The sequence below is a fragment of the Mercenaria mercenaria genome, chromosome 4 (genome assembly GCF_021730395.1).
Source record: "Mercenaria mercenaria strain notata chromosome 4, MADL_Memer_1, whole genome shotgun sequence".
Classification (NCBI taxonomy): domain Eukaryota; kingdom Metazoa; phylum Mollusca; class Bivalvia; order Venerida; family Veneridae; genus Mercenaria; species Mercenaria mercenaria.
This window is the reverse complement of record NC_069364.1, coordinates 59,156,109-59,181,593: the sequence shown is the minus strand read 5'-3', so window position 1 is coordinate 59,181,593 and position 25,485 is coordinate 59,156,109. Positions and strand designations below refer to the sequence as shown.

The following is a 25,485-nucleotide window of genomic DNA, read 5'->3' as shown; positions in this document are numbered from 1 at the left end:
TTCGCCTGCTGGTGGCAATGTTCGCCTTGAACAGCAGACAAATCAGATGCAATCCTGCAGGCTGATCTTGTCTGCATGTTAGCTATTCAGTAAGTAATTCATTGACACCCTTCAAATGAAATTAGTACGCCAAAATTGAATGATGGACCAGTCCTTAGAATTTAGCAGATAAGGTTCAGTATAAATACCTTTATGACTCTCAAAGATAAAACAAACTGACCATAGATCGTCTAAAAAAAAAAATATACAGTAAAACAACAACTGCTCAAGGTCACATGGGAATGAGCATGTTCCAGTTATACAAGGGTTTAGAGCGACCCAAGCTTAAAAAATATGCAAGAGAATTGGTGCCATTCCTTAATCAGTGCACTTATACTGCATTTTTTCACCAGTATTTATGTATCATACTATGATCCTGTTTATGATTTTTACGCCAAACTCTTTGTTTAATTTTGACGTTGTCGTCATCGACATCGTTTGACGTTGACGTCACTTCCTTTGTTATGTTTATTTTGAACCCTGAAGAAGGCTAATGTAGCCGAAACGTTGGTTAAAAATGAAGTGACTTGTTTTATAAAGTTTTTGCAGTTTTGACTACTTTTAATACTTATACTGGGGACCCATATAAACTGCTTCAGTGAACCCGGGTGCCCAAGCCATCAATACTAGTGTAGCGTTTCACTGTAATTCACTAAAGGAATTAAACTGTTTTGCCAATCATCAGTTTCTGAACAAGGTTCACTGCTAAGGGTAACCCTCATACCCATATATTTTACTGCATTTTATACAGTATTCCCTGTTTGATGGAAATGTCAAACTTCAAAAAAAATACTTTTTCCATTTTATGGCATTTTTTGTATGATCAAGTTGAAGTAACCCCGTGAATGCACATATAAGGGCATACAATAAATTTGAAGACAGTTATCAGAATTCAGCGATATGGTTCACTCAAGCAGGCAATACCATATAAAATGCATTAACATATTTAAGTATGGGGGGTTGGTCACCCCTAGATGCAAGTCTGGTTCAAAAATTGATCATGGGTTTAGATATTTTATACTCTTAAGTGACCTATTTCTTTTGTCTTAAGCTCTATGCTCAATTCTGTTTTATGTTGTACAGACTGAATGACCTTCCAAAAATGTACAGGTTTATATATCTTTTAAATAAAAAATAAAAATGATACAAAACTTTTTTTATAACTATTCAGCAAATAAAATTTCAATTGATGATGTAATGAATGCACTGAACTTACTTCAGTATGTAATTATTGGGAAAAATCTGCATAACAAATTCCGAAAATATACAAAATGTTCTTTCCATTTACATTTTACTTGCTCAGCAAATTAATGTTGGAAACCTGTTCATTAAAAATTATGAAATTTATTCAAACTTACTAAAATTTGAGTTCTTATCAATTCACCATGGAAACTGACAAATCAGGACATACAATAAATAATGTGGAAGAAAACACAGCTTTTATGTTACTTAATTAAACAGATTAAAGAGAACATTCCATAACCCCTGGTGTTAGCTTCAGTTATGTTTATTACACTAAGCTTTGGTCAAGTCCTCTACGCTTCTTTCTGAATTCAACATGTTTCTAAGCTACCAAGTTTTATTTCTGTGTAAAGCAGTATTTGCCACTTTTATCAACAACCTCTGTCAAAAATATCACAATGAATAAAATGGAATTATTTTGCTTTAATTTCTTGACCAAAGCTTCAGCGTGTGAGCAAGTGGAGAGTGATTATATATGTATATATTATGGAATGAAGTGCCAGGAAACATCCAAGGTCAAGGTCACCTGTGCTAAAACTCCCACGATTCCTCTTACTTCCTGTATAGACTGGTTTGTAACCCTGAGGTCCTGGTGTTGTGAGAAATAAGCACACATTGTCAGAATAGCACACAAAACACACAATTAACACAAAGTATCTACAGAATGTTATAAAGAGTACTGTTTTGCACCAGACTTGAGGTATCAGTAAAACATATATATATACAGACAAAAAGTCTAAATAAAATGGTTAGAAAACTAAATATAACTGGCACACACTTTGATTTCAACGGATCCGAGTCATTGGAAAAAAAAAAACACCTCAAGTCCTTAAACAACAATATAGCAAGACAAGTTAAAAAGCCTATCTACTACGACATTTAATACCTTAAAGTATACTTGCTTCATCAAAAATCCCCATGTACATCGCTTCTGATGCTTGAATGTACATAAAGATACATCAAATCTACGGCAATGACAATTTATTCTGCTGTAACCATTTTTTTTTTCTACTTGTAAGAAGAAATTACTTTCAAAAAGGCCAATAATAAATGTATGAACAAGTATTTAGAATAAATATTCATGAATCTTTCAAGCATCCTGATCAAGACAAAATGTCATCATTTCCCTCAACCATCTGGGAAAGAAACCTATCAAAAGCAAGTACACTTTAGGTACAATTTAAAACACAGATGACAAAAAAATGGGAAATGGCATGACCCACCACAGTAATACAACGTTTAGAATATTTTGTTAATTTTAATCTACAACTATGGTAAGAAATTTCTAGCTCATGCCTGTCGGAAGCATTTTTTTGACTACAAGTTGTCCTATGTGCGGCATATCATAGGCAATAATGTAAATTATGCTTGAGGTGTTAACTTTCTAAATTGTGTTTTGATTTTAGAATATGTTTCCGAGCACATGTCAGCTGTGTACTGTAACTAAAATGTTATTACTACCAAATGACCAATGTTCTGAATTCAACAAACAAAAATTTTGTAACAAAATGGACCACAAACTGACAAACTTACAAAAAGGATCTGACTACACAAGAAAAATAATTTTACCTCAATTTACAGCTTTTTTATTTTCAAGGTGCTATGAAATTATGCCAATCGCAAAACAAAAAGGAGATTTTTTTTTTTTTTGGTTAACACTGTCACACATAATTTGCAAGAAATTGACTTGTTAGTATTTGGATGAATACTGCGTTTCTTGTACCAGATGAGCAAAGGAAAAAGATAGACAGACGTATATAAGTGATACACACAATCAGCATATCTGATGAGGTTAAACAAAATAATGATCACACAAAAAAAACACACGGTGCATAAAACAGTTAATATTTCTCTCTTTGTAGTTTAAATTTAACACAATTTTTACCACCACCAGAAGATATTCAGTGTATCGCATAATACAAATTTTCCCCACCATATGAAATATATTTTCAAAATGACCAGTACAGAAACATGGAAGAGAAGAAGCAGACAAGGTTGGACTGCTCACCAGTAGAAGTTATTAACAAGCGAATTACAGGTGCTCACTAATAATCAATGCCTGTTGTCCTAACCCTCTGAAATACCTTCCCCATTCTTAATTCAACAAAAAAAAATTCACCATTTTACTGGCCAATTTTTCTTCAAACCTGGTGATGGTAACAGCCTATCTCAGTTGTCATTTAACACAATGTCAATGCACACAATAGGAGAACATGTTATTTTCTAACTTACCAACATCATGTTTTGTTAGTTTTCTCCTCTTGCTCAGGTGTGGTTGTGTAGACTCTACAGTATCAATAGGAAAATGCATATCCTTCTTGTATGGTCCGTGCATTCCACTAGACGGCATCATTTTCTATAACAGGACAGAATGTACATATTATGAGTTTTGTATCAACTCTCGGCTAGGTATAAGGACTGGTGTCCCCAAACCTCAACAAGAGCTGTTTGTGAAACATGTCTGCCCTCCATTATGACCTGTCCCATCTTTTGTCTTGAGATCACCATGTCCTTAGCCTTTGACCTACTAAACCCCAAAACATTACGTGTTTTCTACTGACCACAGGCAATCACCCTACAAAGTTTGATCATTGCGAGACCAAGCATTCTCTAGTCACTGATCAGAAACCAAAGGTTATATTAACGGACAGACCAACAATGATCAAAACAATGTACCACCTCTAATTCAAATGGGGACATAAGAATATGTTTCATGAGGCACATTTAAATATGTGGCCTGCACAAAATTTTTGGATCAACAGAACAACTTTTTTTTTAATGTTGAAAACCAACAAAAATACTAGGAGAAACTGCTTTTAGTAAATGTTGTGTTACAAGAAACAAGACACCAATTTACCTGTTTGTTATTTGGGGACATTACATATTCCCTATTTCTGGTGGGCGACATTCTTATCCTGGAAATGTGACTCATGTTAGGCGGACCACTGGGGCTCATCCCGGGTGTCTGACCAGGGCCGTATGGGGGCATACCATGGAAGCTTCTCTGCTGTGGCATAGGTGACCATTGAGACTGGTCTCTGCGATCTGAAGAAGACAGAAATAAAACAGAACTTAGAAACATGTGTAGTAATACACTAATATAGCACTTAACTATCTGAGCAGTGCCATGAGAAAACCAACATAGTGGGTATGCGACCAGCATGGATCCAGACCAGCCTGCGCATCCACGCAGTCTGGTCAGGCTCCATGCTGTTCGCTTTTAAAGGCTATTGGAATTGGAGAAACTATTAGCGAACAGCATGGATCCTGACCAGACTGCGCGGATGCGCAGGCTGGTCTGGATCCATGCTGGTCGCATACCCACTATGTTGGTTTTCCCATGGCACGGCTCATCTAACTTTGTCATCCCATAGCATAGTGCTCTATAGAAACTCAATGAGTGAAGAGGTGTACTGCAAACAACAATTTACCAGGAGGATTACAGAGAAGCAAGTCATTAAGAGAATAAGCCAGTGATAGCAATTTTACTAAGATCTATCAATCATTATTGGCAACTAAGGATTGTGTCAAACATTTCCAAACTTTGCATTTTTGAAGAAAAGCAAAACAATTTTCAGTTTACAGAATAAGAAAAGAAGTTTCAAAGAAAGCAACCTTGTGCAAAAGTACAAACTTTAAAGTAAGTGGACTACATTACTAATATTTCATTTGTAAATCAAATTTTACAGTGTGAACAAAATTAACTTTTGAAAATTCTATATTATACTTAAAGAAAAAACTTAAGAACATTTAAAAATATACTACTATAATAAAAAGCAAAAAATGCAAAATGAAAGTGTGAATACATCCAGTTGAGAAAACGAAAAACTAAATAACAGTAAAGATAAGTCTATCAAGTAGGATTTATTAGGATTTGTTCTTGTAAAAGAATCTCTTATTTTTAACATGCCAGACTACTATAGTCAGTCTGGCTATTATTGACTGTCTGAACTGGAGAAATTTGGCTCCAACTGCCAATCATACAAGGTCCTGTCTGTACTAGAGAAATTATGATCTCAAACACCCAACTATCTAACAAGACCCTGTCTGTTCTAGAGAAAATTTGCTCTCCAACACCCAAACATCAAACAAGACCCAGTCTGTCCAGAGCTTAATGTATATGGTGTAGCTGAAAACAGAGAACAGCCATGTAAAAGAGTACATCCCTCATTTTTTTTTTTTTTTTTTTTTTTTTTTTAAATAGAGAACAGCTATGCAGGAGCTACTCCCCTCCAGTCATTTTTTCCTCTTTTGGAAATACAGAATAGCTATGCAGGAGAAAACATCCATCCAACCATTCTTTTAAAACTAAGAGAACAGCCATGCAGAGGCAAACATCCCTCCGGCTATCTTTTTTTTTTGAAAACAGAGAACAGCCATGCAGAAGGGTACAGTCCTCCTTCCAGCTATTTTCCCTTTTTAAAACAGAACAGCCATGTAGAAGAGTATGTCCCATTCAGCTATTTCCATTTAGCAGAGTACATCTCTGCAGCAATTTCCCCTTTCGAAGACAGAGAAAAGCAAAGTTGTAGAGTGCATCCCTCAAGGTACTTCTCCTTTTGAAAACAGAGAAAAGCCATTGAGGAGAGTACCCTCTAGTTATTTCCCCTACTGAAAATGCGAGGAGAGTACTTCCCCCTAGCTAGTTCCTCCTTTTTGAAAACAGAGAATAGATATGTAGCAGAGTCATTTCCTTTATAAGAGAATAATACCTCAGTTTTATATATGAAAACCCATGCAAATTTTAACCACGATAACTGAATCACATGATAGAAATATTTTGAATGTGGGAAATTACAACTATTTTAGGAGAATACAATTAACATGCACTTCTGAATGTTACTGCCAGCATTATTTTCTTAGTAAAATACAGAAATATCAAAACAAGTTCTTTTTCCTTTAATATATAACAAGAATTCTGATAGTCTTGGTTTCTCGCAAAATTTACAGTAAGAAACTTCAAGCATGTTAAAACAGGGAAGCAGTAGAACTATCCTAACACTAGTATCTATGTTATAATAATCAACATGATATGAGCCACGCCATGAGAAAACCAACATAGTGGCTTTGCGACCAGCATGGATCCAGACCAGCCTGCGCATCCGCGCAGTCTGGTCAGGCTCCATGCTGTTCGCTTTTAAAGCCTATTGGAATTGGAGAAACTATTAGCGAACAGCATGGATCCTGACCAGACTGCGCGGATGCGCAGGCTGGTCTGGATCCATGCTGGTCGCAAACCCACTATGTTGGTTTTCTCATGGCACGGCTCATATTTATATTATACAGCTGAAATGTATAGAAGTCTACAAGGGTAAAATATGGCTAAAAAGAAAGATCCACACTGCAAAAAGGAAAACCCCACTCAAGTAGCCAGGTAATACTATGGAGAGGGATTCAAATTCTATCTAACAACGTCAACTCATGCCTTCACACTAGTGCAAATTTTTCAAGCAAATGACACCTTATGATATTTGTAGAGAAAACGCCAAAATCATAAATGTGAATTCTTGGGAAAGAAAAATCAGATTAATTATTACCGAGGATTAACATCAGTGTGATTGGACTTCAAAAATTTCATGAAAAAATGAAGGCATGTTTTTCCGCACATTTTGTTAGATGAACATGAATATTCTCTATGTAAGCATACCGGGTGTCATTGTCGAGTCACTATAATCATTATACTGCGGAGTCGACTGATAATGTGAAGTGTTTGGATCGCCGTAATTCATCGATGATGAACCACCATACGGCTGTGAGCAATACGCTGTCAAAGAGAAAACCAACCAAATGTAAAACAAATGTTCTGTGTTACCCCATTTTAGCCAAAAAATATGAGAAAAATAATCTTTCAGGTAGACAAACAATAAAATTCCGGTTGTTCATATATCAGAGGGACACAAGACAGATTTTTTAAAAAACATGAAATGTGATGCTATTTTTACCAAAATACCCAAACTGGAACTTTTTCATATTCTGGACATTTTGACAACTTTGCTATTTCTATTTTACGTAACATTTTTAGGTTTTAACAAGCTTTTTTGTTAATCAGTATTTGAAGTATTTAAGTTTACTTCAGTTTTCGGCAAGCATCTGACATATCCCTCACATGCAACAGCAATGGAGGCAGATTTATCATTCTACAGTGTATCCTGTTAAACACAGCGATTTTTTTGTCACTTTGGGAGAAGGTACCATGCCAACTGAACTAGACAATTTGACCAGTTTTCTTTGCCTTTTTGGCAATTTTTTTGCTTGGAAATTGGAAAAAATTGTAATTTTTTTAGTTTGGAAAAGGTCCTTTTACTGGTACTTATAAGAAGGAAAAAAATCGCTGAAACAGTTATACACACAGCATACTTAACATTCTGGGATGCACGGATTGTACAGTAAGTATATTCATAAAAGAACACAGTAATAAATATAATAAAATATCAGCAATACTTTCCTTTTTCATTCAGTATTGTATTTAAACTTTTGCAAGTGCACGAGCTTGTTGAGAATAGAGGCATGCTAAGAGTGGTAAGCTATGCACACAGCAAAATCATGTACTTAAAATCTGTAGTAAGTCTATTAAGTCCTAAAAGAGAACATTTTTTTAGGGTAACATCTTGTCTGTAGGTATGGTAAGACAGTCTATTTTTCTTTTGACAGGATGTAAAGAATGTCAATGTTACATAGAAACTACAACTGTTAGTGGTACAACTGATAAATAGAAAAATTATTCTACTGACAAATTAAGTGACTGTTTCTATTTAGTCTTCTTAAAAACTTCTTTTTTTGCTAATCTTTGAAAATTTTGCTACAAAACTGGGAAAAAAAACACCAGGGTAGGTGTTGGGTTACCCTGAACTAACAACTTTTGATTTAGGCCTAATCTAATATTGTTAAATGCTTGAAGACCTTGCACAACCTCCTGCCATTCACCAATATCACCCATCAAAATACACTTTTAAAAGCAGATAACACTTTAAAATTTAGACTAAACTGCCTGTGAAACTACTGTGTGGGTAATAAGAGATTTTTTTCAGCCAACACTGATGATTTCACAGCCTCAAATATGCAACAGTGTAGGTACAAACTATGTAACAGTCTATGCACAAACTTCCAAATGGTCTATGCCCCATGTAATGGTCTTTGCACAAATTACACAAAGGCATATGCATAAACTCTAGAACAGTCTATGCACAAACCATTTTACAGTCTATGCACATACTATGTATGGTCTATGTCAAAACTATGCTTCTAGTATTTGTGTAAGAAAGTTAATGAACTTTTGCTTTATGCTGTGCAAGAACTAAACGGTACTGTGTGAGGACCTATATGCAACGCAACCAAAACCTTATGTGATTATGATACTAGTTCTTGGTGCTTACAAGAAACATGTTCAACATTTCTGAGAGATTCAAGAATTGTTAATTATTGGGGATTAATTTCCATTGAGTCTTAGGGCAGAATCAGAAGAAATGCACAAGCAGACAAAAAATAAATAAAATCTCATCAAATTAGGCAAAAACATTTAAAACAAGGCAGTCTGAAAGACAGCTAAATCCCCCGCTACTGCTATAGATAGTGAAAGGGAAAAACCTTTGATTTTAGCTGTGACCTTGACCTTGAACTGACATGGCTGACTCATGAATTCTGGACAACATCTTGATGAGGTGATCATTTGACCAAAGTTTCATGAAAATCCTTCAAGGGGTTTAGGAGATACAGAGCTGAAACCTTTGACCTTCAGTTGTGACCTTGACCTTGAGTTTACATGGCTGACTCATGAGTTCTTGATGAGGTGATCATTTGACCCAAGTTTGATGAAAATCCTTCAAGGGGTTAAGGAGATACAGAGTGGACACCAAATGGAAGGCTCAAACCTTCGACCCTTAGTTGTGACCTTGACCTTGAGCTGGCATGGTTGACTCATAATTTCTGCACATCGTTCTGATGAGGTAATCATTTGACCCAAGTTTTATAAAATTCCTTCAAGGGGTTTAAGAGATATAGAGCGGACACGAAATGGAAGGCTCAAACCTTTGACCTTCAGTTGTGACCTTGACCTTGAGCCGACATGGATGACTCATAAGTTCTGCACATCACCTTGATGAGGTTATCGTTTGACCCAAGTTTGATAAAAATCCTTCAAGGGGTTTAGGAGATATAGAGCAGACACAAAATGGAAGGCTCAAACTTTGACCCTAAGTTGTGACCTTGACCTTGAGCCGGCATGACTGACTCATGGGTTCTGCATATCGTCTTGATGAGATGATCATTTGACCCAAGTTTTATGAAATTCCTTCAAGGGGTTTAAGAGATATAGAGCGGACACAAAATGGAAGGCTCAAACCTTTGACCTTGAGTTGTGACCTTGACCTTGAGCCGGCATGGCTGACTCATGGGTTCTGCACATCGTCTTGATGAGGTGGTCATTTTACCCAAGTTTTATAAAATTCCTTCAAGGGGTTTAGGAGATATAGAGCGGACACAAAATGGCAGACTCAAACCTTTGACCTTGAGATGTGACCTTGACCTTGAACCGACAAGGCTGACTCATGGGTTCTGCACATCGTCTTGATGAGGTGATCATTTGACCCAAGTTTCATGAAAATCCTTCAAGGGGTTTAGGAGATATGGACCGGACACGATTTTGTTACGGACGGAAAGACGGACGGAAGGACGGACGCAGACCATTCCTATAATCCCTCCGCCACGGCGGGGGATTAACAAAACTGAATGTAACTGCAAGATAATAAAATCTTTCAAGTGAACATCAAATGCATTATTTTCAGATGTGGCACAGCCATAAGTGACAATTTAAAATCAGGCCTTAAATGTAAAACAATTTCTTTTTATTTCATGTCCTTCAAATGCTTTTGACTGGATACCATTTTTACCCACCAACATCCATGCACTGGGCAACGTCACACACATGATTGTTGACATCATGTTATCAAATTAATATCCGAAAAAAAAAACTAATTCCTCTGAGACTTATACAGATTTCTTTTATATTTTAATATGGTGCAGCACATATCTTTACATTTTTGCAGGTATTTATATACTTTTACTATAAGATTATTCTGGAAAAGAATTTCCCATTATTTATAATTCAATTTTTTTTCATTCAAGTGTAGGTCCATTACAATGAAAATTATGAAAAGAAAATCTGTTTAAAACAGTGGAAGTTTCAGACAAAATCCATCATTATACTTCAATTAAATACCCAAAAACATGAAAAACTTTAATGCAATATAACCCCCATTAAATAAGGGTGTGAAATTAGTAAACATATAATAAAATGCGTGTGAATCACAAAAATGTGAATATTAGTTACAGTTTTGTAAAGGGTGAGCCAAGAATTATCATAAAATTCTTTCCTTTCTGCACATAATGTATGACCACTAAATACTTTTGAAAAATATGAAAATGCATTTTTTTTTTGCAAAAACTGCAGCAGAAGAATAAGATTTCGGAATTTATTTACATTTAGACTAGGACCTCAATCATGGCCACAAGTCACTAAACAAAACTACTGAAGGAAAGTATTTTATTGGTGAGATGAAATACGGGAATTAACAAATTGTAAGACACTGTAACAAAGCCTACCCATATTATCCACACCGAACTCCGGGTAATTAGGGCGGGAAGGAGTGTAGTGCATTGGTCCCATACGATCATCGAAACTCAATGAGCCTCGACCATTATATGCTGTTAAAAGGGAAGCTACAGATAAATGCACCATCACACAATTACATATTTTTGTTGTCTTATTGCTCAACAAAATGTGTGGTAAAATAGTTTTAATGGAAAACCAAAAACTTCCACAAATGGGACAGAAATCCACATAAAATTTTAAGATTTACATAATCCAGCAGAAAATCTCTATTAAAGTGACTGTCTTTGAGGAGTCCTATGAATGATATTAGAAGCTTAATTTTTCTATTACAGACTTAATTTGCATTTGTGTTTATTGATCATAAACAGATAGTCTGAAAACTTCTTTACTGGAATTCTGCTGGATACTGTAATGATCCACTATAAGGAACAATATTTATCAGTATACCAACCTGGCGACATATATTCACTTCTGTTGTCTGGGTAACGTTTATTTGGGGTTGTGTATATGTTGCCCCCAGGCATTGGTGGTTTTCCGTACTGTCCTTGATTTGGATACCCCTGGTACTGATCACCTCCCATCATTGGTGGGCGGGGCCCATATCCACCCTGGGGTGTGTTGCCATGATAACCTTGACTGAACTGTCCATCAGGGCCTGGTTGACCTTGGCTGCTGTAGCGACCCTGGTAGTTTGGATCCACACCATGTTGGTGAGGACCGTATGGCACCTGGTTCATACCCTGCTGGGGGTAATTCATGGGTGCCTGTTGTGGATTCACTCCAGAAGGGCCTGCCTGGGACAGCGGAGGATTGTTTGCCGGAGACATGTTGGGCGATGCCTGGTCAAACCTGCAACAGCAACATGTCATGTACTTTCATTAAGATACAATTTGCAGCTTGTAATCAGAGTATATAAATTTGTGTGCAGGAAAGCAAATAAACAGGTATGTTCTAATTTTCAAATACTTTAACTCTATATAATTATGTATAAATGAAAAACTTAAAGAAAGATACAAGATAAGAAATCATTGGCATTGCCCTTATACATAAAAATTTCAAATCTAACCTGTCTGGCTTGCTAAACTGGTTATCACCAAATGGGAACTGTCTACCAGAAGAGCTTGTTGTGTTGGTAGTAGCTGAATATTGACTAGAACTGTTTGCTGGACCATCTTGGGGCATGGAAGAAGGCTGTGACATCACTGACTGGGATGACATCTGGGGCTGACCAGGCATTGATGGAGGCATTGCATGAGAGTGTGGCATCATTGGCTGCGAGGACATTGAGGGCTGCCCTGGCATATGCGGTGGCATGGATGAGGAGTGCGACATCTGGGGCTGACCTGGCATTTGTGGAGGCATTGAATTAGAATGTGACATCATTGGCTGTGACATCATTGGAGGTTGTCCTGGCATTTGTGGAGGCATTGAATTAGAGTGTGACATCATTGGCTGAGCCATTGGTGGCTGACCCGGCATTTGTTGTGGAACTGAGGAAGCATGCGACATGACCGGCTGTGCCACTGGAGGCTGACCTGGTACAGACTGAGGAGCCATGGACTGAGGTGCAGCTGTCTCTGGCATACTGCTGTTACTGTTACTATCCTGACTGAACATGTTTGACTGGCTCACTGTTGAGGAATTTGTAGATGTAGAAATACTTGCTGTGGTCATTGTTGAGAAAGTGTCACTAACAGTACTCTGTAATGATATACCAGAGGACTGTGGCATCATACTGGAAGTTGCTGGCATTTCCGTATTGCTCTGTGCAGTTCCACTATTTGTAGAGATCTCAGGTTTTATTGACTGAGGAGTGTGGGGTTGTTGATTCATACCTATTTGATTCACTGGTGCTGTATTACTGCTTGGAGGCATATTTGAATTTTGTGATGGCATAGGTCCACTGTTTGGAGGCATTGGAGAGTTGGACTGTGGAATCGCAGAGTTTTGCTGAATGGTATTATATGGTGGCATCTGAGGTCCAGAATTCTGTTTCTGATATGGTTCATCTGCAAATGGATCCTGGCAACTAACGCTGTCAGAATTCCCTCTCATCATACTGTTAGGTGGCATCATTGGTCCGCTATTGGGGCCTGGAGAATGTCCAATGTTATTTCTCATCATCTGTTGTTGGTTCATGCTGTTTGGAGGCATCATACCCGGCTGATGTCCAGACATATTACCTGCTGGCCCCATACTATTATGAGGCATCATGCTATTTGCTGGCATGTTCATATTGTTCATCATAGTCTGCTGACCCATGCTGTTTGGCATCATACTGCCCTGTTGTGGGCCCATTCCTCCTGGACCCATCATACCATTAGGACCCTGCATACCTGCAGCCATCATCCCACCTTGCGGTCCCATGTTGTTGCCCATCATCGAGTTAGGTCCACCTTGCATCATGTAGTTGGAGTTAGGGTAATTCTGATGACCCATTGACCCCATCATGTGACCTGGACCCTGCATACCGGGACCCATATGATGTGGACCTCCCATGTTGTTTGGCCCCATCATCGGCGCACCATGTGGCCCCATGTTATTCATCATGTGATTACCCATCATTCCTTGTCCCATGTGACCCATGCTGGGATCATTCTGTATGAACTGACCTGGCATTCCATCCTGGGACCCTTGTGATCCTGCAAAGTAAGCAACAGAATTTCTGTTTTAGAACAGCACTGATTAAAATCATACTGGCAGGTGATCTGTAGAAAAAGCGCTGCTTAATGATACTCATGAAACATTAAATTTAGAAATCACATGAAATTTGTTTCACTTCTTTATCAAGGATGACTCTTCAATTAGTTTTTTTCTTGTTATCTAGCAGAATTTCATTACATGTCTCGGAATTATTCAGATTTTCTATCAGTATTTCATGATACACATCTCAGAACTATTCAGATTGTTCTTTGGTTTATATCAATTATTTTAGCTTGATTGTGATGAAAGCTTCAAGCTTATTTGAACCAAGGATGACTCTTCAATTAGTTTTTTTCTTGTTATCTAGCAGAATTTCATTACACGTCTCGGAATTATTCAGATTTTCTATCAGTATTTCATTATACACGTCTTAGAATAGTTCAGATTGTTCTTTGGTTTATATCAATTATTTTAGCTTGATTGTGATGAAAGCTTCAAGCTTATTTGAACCACTCTCGAGTCTGTTTCCTGGAAAAACCAGTACTAGTGTTATATGAGAAGGCTTTCTTTAGTATTATAAACACAATACCAACAGGCTTAACTTCTTTGATCAAAATCTCTAATAACAAATGTCTTACTAGTTTGCCAACTATAACTGTGATACTGATTCCTAGAAATCATCCTCCTATAGGCCTCAGCCTTAGCACAGTCCATGCAAACATAACTTCAAATGTGCAAATAATTAACAGTACACATGCACTAACCTGGGGAAGGAGCCCTGTTTCTCTGTTTAGCTGCTCTTTTCTTTTCCAGATCATTTTCCATCTGAGCAAGTATTGGTGCTGGGTCCATTCCACCACGGTCATAGCGACATTCAAAAGCAAACAAAAATTTGATATAGTTTTTCTTGAGTGTAAATGCTGCACTTGCAGATCCACTGACATTGATTAACCCACAAATCTCCTTCCACTTCTTTGCTTTCGTAACCTGAATACAAAAATACAAGTTACACCATTAAAAACCAAACATTTTTTAACACTGTGCTCCATTTTCATATTATTAAACATCTTAATTGCTATTCATTTTTAGAAACATTCTTTTTTATAATTTTAATAGAACTGCCAAGCAATCATCTTTATTTCACTACTGATGAATTTCATGGAATATGATGAATAATTTCTCGATATTTCTGTATTACTGGAAACAATTCTCAATATTTTATGCAACTTGCATTTTTATATCATTCCTGAATCAATGAGGTATAGATTCTCATAAACTGGCTTCAACAGATTAATATTTGTTGAAAAACTAGTATTAATTAACTTGTGAGAAAAAGACATTTCCTTCAAATGAAACTAAACACGGGAAAAGCAAACTAGTTAACCAATATAACATCATCTGTTATTTAAAATAGTGGTATTTCACAGCGGCAAGTGTACTGAAAAGTCAACCTTCCCTCACTTGCAGAAAAGAAAAAAATTGCTTCATACATTGCTTGACATGAACTTGTTCAGAAAACAGGCCCATTCATTTTGGACTGGGAAGCAAGGGGGAATTTCGCATGATATTTCAAAAAAAAAAAAAAAAAAAACTCTTTGAGGGGAATTTCAAACGCGAAAAGAAATGCAAACAAGTATAAACATTCTTTTCAACTTTACTGACCCAAACCTGAATTCTGTTAATTATAAACAACCCTATTCAGGCATCACACTTAGTAATTTTTTCTGTGAGCCACTGAATTTTCGGAAACAATAAGATTTTAAGGTCAACAAGTCAACTGCAGAACGCTTAGCACGGATGTTCTTGAACTCGAGGGGGGATATTTTTTGAAATTTGGGGGAAAAAAATATACTATTTTGAGGGGGAATGGGGCCCATATTCGGCCCCAAATTCTGCCAAACACTGTGAAATCAATGTCGGACTAATTTTCAATTATTCTGCTAATTTCTAGATACAAATAAAATCTAAATTTCATTTATTTGATATCCACAAGTCGTGTCTCCATGAAATACATGTAGCCATTTCAGCCGAAGCCACAGAAATAAATGATTTTCATTGTATGTCTTTTTTTACGACATTAGTAATTAAGCAAACATCACTGTACTTCAATGAACACTAACTATTCTATTACGTTTATGGAAGGTATATTACCTCAACCATGCCGCCTTTTTCCTGTACTATCATATAGAGCCGGAACAGATCAATCGGTTGTTTACTGATCACAGGCATGTTTGACATCGGCGTACCTTTCTCGTCAAGGTATGCAAATAATCGCTCCAAAAATGGTCGCCTACCTGGCTCCATACCCATTTCATACAGCTTCATGTGATCACCAGAACCAGATTTCTGCAAGACAGCAAACCATGCTTGTAGTTATAAATCATTTTTTACCAATTCAATGACAGAAAGTATGAATATCTATCAAAAACTAAGAAGACTAAAAGATATAAAACAAGAGACCATGATGGTCCTGAATCGCTCACCTTTCCCATATGACCAGTTTGAGTATGACGTCATTTTTTCTATTATCTGACATAGTGACCTAGTTTTGGCTCATGGACCCAGTTTTGAACTTGACCTAGAATTATCAAGATAAAAATTCTGACCAATTTTCATGAAGATCCATGAAAAATATGTCTCTAGAGAGTCAAAAGATTTAATAATTTTAGACCTACTGACCTAGTTTTTGACCGCAGTTGACCAGTTTCAAATTTGACTAGATATCATCAAGATGAACATTCAGACCAACTTCATACAGAATCCATGAAAAGTATGGCCTCTAGAGAGTCACAAGGTTTTTATTATTTGACCTATGACTAGTTTTATGGCATGGACCCAGTTTCAACTTGACCTAGATATCATCAAGATGAACATTCTGACATTTTTATGGAGATCCATTCACAAGTATGGTCTCTAGAGAGGTCACAAGGTTTTTCTATTTTTAGACCTAATGACCTAGTTTTGACCGCACATGACCCTGTTCGAACTGGACCTAGATATCATCAAGATGAACATTCAGACCAATTTCATACGATCCCATGAAAATATGGCCTTTAGACAGGTCACAAGGTTTTTCTATTATTTGACCTACTGACCTAGTTTTGATGGCACATGACCACTTTCAAACTTGACCTAGATATCATCAAGATGAACATTCAGACCAATTTTCATACAGATCCCATGAAAATATGCCTCTAGAGAGGTCACAAGGTTTTTCTATTATTGACCTACTGACCTAGTTTTTGACCGCACATGACCCACTTTCGAACTTGGCCTAGATATCATCAAGGTGAACATTCTGAACAATTTCATGAAGATCTTATGAAATATATGCCTCTAGAGAGGTCACAAGGTTTTCTATTTTTAGACCTACTGACCTAGTTTTGTCCGCACATGACCCAGTTTTCGAACTTGACCTAGATATCATCAAGATGAACATTCAGACCAACTTCATACATATCCCATGAAAAATATGGCCTCTACGAGTCACAAGGTTTTCTATTATTTGGCCTACTGACCTAGTTTTTGATGGCACGTACCCATTTCGAACTTGACCTAGATATTATCAAGGTGAACGTTCTCATAATTTTCATGAGATCTTGTGAAATATGGCTCTAGAGAGTCACAAGGTTTTTCTATTTTAGACCTACTGACCTAGTTTTGATGCACGTGACCAGTTTCGAACTTGACCTAATATCATCAAGGTGAACATTCTGACCATGTTTCATGAAGATCTGTGAATATATGGCCTCTAGAGAGGTCACAAGGTTTTTCTATTTTAGACCTACTGACCTAGTTTTTGAAGGCACGTGACCCAGTTTCGAACTTGACCTAGATATCATCAAGATGAACATTCTGCCACTTTCATAAAGATCCCATGAAAAATGTTCCTCTAGAGTGGTCACAAGCAAAGTTTACGGACGACGCACGCACGCACGGACGCACGCACGGACGGACACGGACGACGGACACCGCGCGATCACAAAAGCTCACCTTGTCACTTTGTGACAGGTGAGCTAAAAATGCGACTATCCAGAATTTTTTTTTTTAGTTTTTAGCTAGAAGAAACAAAATATATTAGAAACAATGAAAGAACATATAATTATCAGGAGAAATTGACATGTTTCATCAAAACATAATTCACATATATGGAAAAAATTAATGCAACAGTTGTAATATTGTCTATTAACTTCATTTTACCTTCTACTAGATAGCACTGTGCACATTACTGTGACTATCATTTTATATTGAAACAATTCAACAACATTTACAGACAAGATGTAACAGTGTATAAATGCCTCATGCATGGTGCTGTATACAAACAGGTGACAGAATGAAAATGCATGGAGAATTGTTACAAAATAGGCAGAGACAGTAGAAGATGGAACGGCTTACATTATTTTTTCTCAACTAACATTTAGATTACTTGGGATTAGGTAGTCTATTCAATGCTTTTATATGATGAGAGTTCCACTTCAGGGACATAAGGATGTCACACTTTTCATTAACTCTTGTGAACAAGTGAGCTTCTATTTCGCTCGGTTAAATTCCATGCTTGTGAAGGATCTTCTTATAACGTAATTAAAGTAATTTAGACTGAAACATTCCTGACCTTTAATGAAATGGATAAAGAAGTTGGACAATCTGTTGTCATTTATACATCTTCTAATTCTAATACAACAGCTGATACCTATGCCTTTAGAAATTATGATAAATTCAATGGTTCCTGTACAAACCAGAATGATGGGTTTTTATGACATGTGATATGAATGATGTTCTGATGAAACATGCCAACATAACAATACATACAAGATCATATCTCATGCTAGGGTCACTTACATATACACTCAACAGTCTATTTCTGTATGAAGAAAATTTAGGCCCGATGCCTATGTCTTGTATGTCAACGAAGATCTATGCACAAAAAGTCATGCAAATTTTGTAAAAATGAGCCACGCCATGAGAAAACCAACATAGTGCATTTTCTACCAGCATGGATCCAGAACAGCCTGCCCATCCGCGCAGTCTGGTCAGGATCCATAATGGTCGCTTTCAAACCCTATTGCAATTAGAGAAACTGTTAGCGAACAGCATGTATCCTGACCAGACTGTGCGGATACGCAGGCTAGTCTAGATCCATGCTGATCGCAAATGCACTATGTTGGTTTTCTCATGGCGCGGCTCAAATGAGAAATACAGAAAATTTTTCTACACAATTTGAACACTGCTGATACAGAAAATGATTTGTGAAATACAAAGACTTTTCAACTAATGCTGGTCTGCACAATTAATATATGGACATGAAATTTATTCGCTTGGTAGGTGAAAACTTAGGAATTTGTACCATGTAGGACATATAGAAGAAATATCAATAACTTCAGGTAAAGACAAGAAAAACACAGAAACTGTTACATTTAAGGGCCTTTAGATATTACATGTCTTGAGATACACCTACTATAACAAAACCACTTAAAACCAATGGCTTTTAAGTAAATAACAGGATCTGGTATATGGTGAAACTTGTATAATTTATGCCGTGATTCAGCTTGGCAACTGTGACAACTATTAAATAAATATCTAGAATATGTATATATGTATAAACAAGAACAATTCATGAATCCTTCTACCAAAGTCATTAAATGACGAGCCCAGTTTGGGACCGGAGTTTACAAAAGCAAATCCCCAACTACCCAAAACAATCAACATCAAATCTCCTCTAAAAAACTAAAAAAAAACAAAAAACTGTCAAGATGAAACTTTGAATATAAAGAGATAAACATGCAAAGAAAAAAAAACAAGAATAAAGAATACTGAATGAATTCATGCATGGTTTATATACATTCTCTCCCTCGCACATAACAACCACACAGTTTGGAAAAAAGTATTCCAGAAAGTATGTATATTACATTAAACGTTTTAGATCTGCTATACAAACTAATTTCCAAAATCATCAAACATTTGAAAATCCAAAATTAATACGAATTTTGTTCAGATGAAAGCTTAACAAAATAAATGCAAAACTGATAATCATACATAATATATTAAACCAACCCACGAAACCCTCAAGAAAAGGTAAACAAATCTCTCATTTCACTGAAGTACTACTAATGGTAGCTTTAAAATCTACATTCTCACTTCCAAAACATCGTTTGGTTACATATACATACGTTTTACAAATCCTTCATTCCAAGAAAAACATGTGACTAGTCAGTTTTTTCTTATAAATGTTTACCCTTTACTCAAGTTCTGAACAATTAACTAAATTTCAACTTTTTTCATTTACATATTCAGGCGTATGTTTTAAAACACATCCTTACTAATAAAGATTCAAGAACCAGACCTCCGTAACTCGAAAAAAATTTATGCTCATACCCTTCTTTTACAAAGTATGAAACTTTTTTGGGAGGGTCACATGTAATTCCTGAAGAATAATTTGTGTATAAAGAGATAACAGAACTACAACTGAGCAATGCAACCACCAGGCAGGGTTTGAGTTTGTTTGACCCTCGAATGATATACACGATACAAAGACGGTGTGTAACAACTGGCATGGCCGCATCATGCCACTTACTGCTGAGCTGGACCAGCCACTAGGGCTTCCTACGTTGTCAATATCCTCGTGTGTGCCCGATGACGCAACGCTAGCCCCGCCAGGAGACGGGGCCACACGGGCAAATGGCAACTGTGAAATGCCCGTATTATCCTAAAAATCAACAGCAGCATAACAAATTTAACAGAGAATTCACCTCACCTAAATAATACATTAATGCACTTTCTAATATTTCAGGGCTAGAAATTCTGGAATAGAAAGCAGTTGCTTGGTGGATAAGATTTGTTTTGAATACAATTAATCAACTTCTACTTTGCCCTGGACATATTTAACATTGTTCAAGGCCATATAATTAATTTCAGGAATAATGTTATAGAACATCAGCAAAAACCACAGCACAAAATCTGCAGCTGCTTCCTTTGGTTTCTAACTCAGAATCTGATTATCTCACAACTTCATCTTTTACCAAGAAAAGTTACAGGGTATAGTTTATGATTAGTAGTAAATTTGTTAGTATGTTTTACAAATTTCAACATCAAAACATGTATTCTTAATTTTTACTGAAGACCAAAACATCATTATGAAAAACCTGAACCATTTGAAATGGATTTAGCTACTTACTGTTTTCCGCTTCTTTTCTGGCGGTTCATTACTGTTTTCTGGTTCCCCTATACTTTGTGGCGTTGGGATACAATTCTGCATGGCAGGCAGTGGTTCCATGGGTACCGGCTGACTATCATTGCTGTTACCTGCCTCCGTTGACAAACTTGTAACAGGACTTGTGATACTTTGCGTTACTGTTGTTGTTGTTTCGACTAGAAATATAATGAAACGGCACTCGGAATACAGACATAACAAAATGTCACAAACAACAGAAAGTTCATCATAATATCAATTTAAATCATAATGGAACATTTAACATCCGTCATAAAATTTACATAAATTTCTTTTTCAGTACTCAAAAAAGAATTAAAAGCGAGACTGCCTCAATCTTCACAATGGAAAGAAGTTCTTCAAAAGACCCACTGGTATTACTGAGGAAATATGACCTTTACATACATTTATTCCCAAGATATTTGCATAACTTGCCCATCTTTAGTCCTTCATTAAGCACTCTAATACTGTATAGTACTTACCAACTGATGTTGTATTTGCTTGTGTGGTTATTGGATGCAGGGCATCATTTGGAAGGGTAGTATTTGATTCATTCTCTGATTGTGATTGACCGGTTTCACCACTTGGCACAGACTGTGGCATATCTGGTGCACCACTCGCTGGCATTCCATTAGGACCTGATGCTGAATGCAGTGTTGCATTCGAGTCATTATTCATCACTGGTCCCATACTAGTAGAATCATTAGAATGAGATCCTGCATCTGACAGCGTAGACGCTGGCGTTGACACAGGCTGATGGGGCTGCATATTTGGGTCCTGCATTGACGGACTGGCCATTCCCATATGCGGAGACGCGGTGGAATTTCTCAAACTGTTTGGTATATTTGTTGGAGGTAAGTTTGTATTTGTCACAGATTTAGACTTTGATTTAGACTTTGGAAGTGGTTGTTCACTATTGTAATTATTAACACTAGAACTATTATGCATCTTTCCTGATGGAGGCATATTCTGACCCATTACATTTGGAGGCACAGGTGAAACAGAGTTCTGCGGATGTGGTGACAGACTGTTTGTGGAATTATACCCCATTTGATTCATCTGTCCCATATGACTTAACGGGCTCATTGACTGCGGAGGCATGGAATGAGGACCAACAGGCATATTTGGATTATACGCTCTCTGCTGCGGTTGGCTCGGTCTACCAGGACTGGGTTGCGAGCGCGCCGCTGCATTAGCTGCTGCCATGGCCGCCTGTGCTGCTGCTTGAGCACCCTTGATTGGTGTCGGTCCTTGAACAGGTGGTCCAGACATTGGTCCATTGGATCCACTACTTGTGCCAGCCATAGAATTAACGTTTGCTTGTGGTCCATTAGCACTAGGTCCAGGGCTGCTCATTCCTGGAGCAGGGCCACTTTGAGGAGTTTGTCCAGGGCCGCTGTAATTTCCATACTGATTGTTTATTCCCATCATGCCTCCTTGACCACTGTACATATTGTTATAATTATTCCTGCCCATTCCAGGGCCACTCATACTGTTATACATGGGTTGACCTCCAGGCCCCATCTGACTGGGTCCGTTATACATATTCTGTGGGTAATTTCCCATACCTGGGGCTGGATGTCGCATTGGGAAATTCCCTGCAATTTCAAGAATATTTTATGATAACCATACAACATAAACAGCCTATCAATAACATACACTGAATCTCTCAAAGTGGGCAAATTCTATAAAAGATTCATATATACATATAAACTGGTTTGAAAGCCTTGGCCATTAAAAATTATCATTATGTTTTCTCTCTGATTGTGACAAGAAATGTCAAGTTGTAAATGAAGTCATACAACAAAGTCAGTCATATTAACAAAAATGTCACCATATTAGCACATCGTCTTCCCTTTTAATTGAGAGCAGAAAAACTGCTGACAAGGGCTAACAGGATTTAGCAAACATTGTGAAAAAGACGTTGACAATTCTCTCAGTTTAGACATGCACTTCATGCCATCAGAAACTGGAATAAAACATCCTTTACTTATCATTAAAAACTTCTCCAACATTGAATTCCTTTCCAAACATCGTTTTTTATCTTTCAAAGAACACTTCAAAAATACTTATGTGTAAGTAAATTTGAACAAAATGTCACTTCTGAGAAAATGTATAACTTTACAACTGTATTTTTAACTGGAAAATTGTGAGCAAGTGGCTTTTAGTAATGGATCCCTAAAAATAACCTGCAGTTGATGTTAAGACTACTTTTCTCTGCATTAAATTTCAGCACTCCCTGCCTGAAACAAAGTTTTATCAAGGGCTGTGTGCGAAACTATTATACCTGTTCTTTATTTATACAAAGTTACAACAGTTTTGCGCTCAGCCCTCAAATTGTGCTCCTATGAGCCCGACTGCTTAAGAAGCATTTGAGAATATGTAACCACCACAGAAACTTCTTCATTTTTAAGGTTCTAATAAAGCTGAAAAACAGTAAGAAAGAAATGTAAACATTACCTCCACCTGACTGTGGATACTGTGAGTTCTGATAGTGGTGATTGTATGACCCCTGCTGACCTGCAGCCATCTTGCTGCCCGGATTATATCCTCCCATCTGATTGGGCCCCATGGGCGGGGGCATCATCTGCTGATTATACCCTGAAACAACCACACATGAGCATGATTTCTTTTTAAAATATAATCAATTACATTAAATCTGTTAATTTATAATACCATAGTCATACATGATTCTTAACCCTTTTTTAAAAAATGCAACTGATTACAACTGCAACATATGATATCATTTAGCACTAAAGAACTATGAAGCCAACACGCTAAGAAGTTGCGTGACTGATTTCATTTACCGAAAGCATTGTTATATTCAATCAATGTCATGGACAAACACATATTTAGTGTAATATGGAGGAGACCTTTCATGTTTGTTAATAATAACTTTCTTTCGTTTCTTGACAACTTGCGAGATTAACAATAGAACAAGATTAACAGCTACGAACATGCAAATTTGCAAGCTTTCTGAAAGCCAGCATTTTTCATGAAGGTGAATTAAGCAGTTCTATGGGACCATCATTCATACAAAATTGATGTCTCTGTTGGAGATAGATCTGGAAGAAATCTTTTATGAAAATCAAAGTATTTGAACATCAATTAAGCATAAATAAGCTGCCATAAATGCTAAGAAAATTTGTTTTTAAGGTAACTTTGTTACTGTATCAGTTTGACATGCAACATAAATTAGCTGTATAAAAAACATTTTATCGATAGATAATAGATTATTTACTGCTTTTTAGATTTTATTATGTTTGTCAGTTGTGGGTTTAGTGCAGGTATTTCAGTTACGAAATGGCTGGCAGTTAACCTAACAAGAGGTCCTGGATTATTTTCCAGTACCAACCTGTTCTCTGCAAGTAATGGCAAACTTCTCGACATGAATCAGTGGTGAAGGATAGATGATTTCAGACGCATCTTCTATAAAACTGTTACGAAGAACATAATATGTTTTGCCCAGGGATTAAATTCATGACCCCCTGATCCAAACACATCTCCTTACTGAGCTGTGGGAGAAACTAATGTTAATATGTACAGTTGAAACTCGGTATCTCAAACTAGCTTATCTCAAAATTCTGCCCATCTCGAAGACATTTTCAAAGACACTGCGCAAAATATTATTTCAAGTCGAACTGTGGTTATCTCGAGTGAAAAGCTTGATCCCTTGGAATCTGAGATACCAAGTTCCAGCTGCATTTCCATATCATTCCTTCAGATGCCCTAGTTATACCTTCTCATACTTAGGAGACAATGTATTTGCAATTATAAATGGATGCCTTCAATTATGAATCACCTGCAGATCAACTAATTGTGCATATCAATTCCATAGTTCACAACAAAACTGCCTTTGTTAATAGTAGCAGTGAACTGAAGTGGGACCAAGGTGGCATATATTCTATTGATGCCAATATTTATAATATCTTTGAACTTATACCTGTAGCTGGCATTGGTGACTGACTCATGCGTGAATTTTGTTGTGAACCATCCTGTTGTGACGAGGGTCGAGGGGGCATAGGACTTGCACCTGAAAAATAAAACAAGCTGTGTACAATACTAATGTTGTGAAGAAGTACAAAATTTGCTCTTCCATGACCACACCTGACAACAAGAAAATGGTCTTGAAAAGCTATGTTCAGTGGTAAGAAAACTGGCATGATACAGGTTCTAATGTATTTAGTGCAACTGTTACAAGTTAGCACAAAATACTTGACAAATTTCGATTATTTGTGGGAGAATACTTCACAAAGAATGGCCTGTTAAAAAGTGATATATTAGCAGCCAACATTTTAACTGTGATATATGTTACTCAACTCATCCCCTTGAAAACTGTATTCAGAAAATCTTTGTAACAAAAAACTTTCTCCACACTAGCAGTGCATTTTGTTAAATACTGTACTGCCTACACAATAAATCAACAGCCACTTAGGCCAACAATACTGTTTTCTTTGTTGATTGTTTCTGATACTAATCAGTCCATCAAGCGCAAAAAAAAGGCCAACCACACAGTTAGATTTGTGTACCAATATCCTGTTCTGGCAATAAATCAATCATAGGAATATCAGATAAAAAAAAAATAAATCAGAGAGAATTTGAAGCTGGCAAAGCAATCTGTTACATCAATCAATTAATACATTAAAACAGTAACACTTGTAAATTTACACCTTCATGAATCATTTCCCCTCAATTAAGATAAAGATCATAACAATGTGATAACATTTGTGTGGCCTGACCTTGAAATGCA

The 25,485-nt window shown here is 36.8% G+C and overlaps 1 protein-coding gene across 9 annotated transcripts in view; it reads right to left on the bottom strand.

Moving 5' to 3' along the window:
* Positions 1 to 25,485, bottom strand: part of LOC123551867 (trithorax group protein osa-like) — a 68,675-nt gene that overhangs the window by 5,057 nt on the left and 38,133 nt on the right. For 4 of the 9 annotated variants that reach the window (XM_045341104.2, XM_045341111.2, XM_045341110.2 and 1 more), the window contains 14 exons: positions 24,679 to 24,768; positions 23,196 to 23,336; positions 21,218 to 22,333; positions 20,703 to 20,896; positions 20,103 to 20,234; positions 15,683 to 15,877; positions 14,296 to 14,518; positions 11,955 to 13,530; positions 11,340 to 11,737; positions 10,879 to 10,980; positions 6,929 to 7,045; positions 4,139 to 4,326; positions 3,514 to 3,637; positions 1,808 to 1,870 (listed from right to left, as the gene is read on the bottom strand). In XM_045341104.2, coding sequence (XP_045197039.2) covers positions 1,808 to 1,870; positions 3,514 to 3,637; positions 4,139 to 4,326; positions 6,929 to 7,045; positions 10,879 to 10,980; positions 11,340 to 11,737; positions 11,955 to 13,530; positions 14,296 to 14,518; positions 15,683 to 15,877; positions 20,103 to 20,234; positions 20,703 to 20,896; positions 21,218 to 22,333; positions 23,196 to 23,336; positions 24,679 to 24,768 — 4,659 coding nt within the window. The remainder of the gene's footprint in view (positions 1 to 1,807; positions 1,871 to 3,513; positions 3,638 to 4,138; positions 4,327 to 6,928; positions 7,046 to 10,878; positions 10,981 to 11,339; positions 11,738 to 11,954; positions 13,531 to 14,295; positions 14,519 to 15,682; positions 15,878 to 20,102; positions 20,235 to 20,702; positions 20,897 to 21,217; positions 22,334 to 23,195; positions 23,337 to 24,678; positions 24,769 to 25,485) is intronic. The other 5 variants (XM_045341107.2, XM_045341106.2, XM_045341108.2 and 2 more) reach the window with 5 other exon arrangements.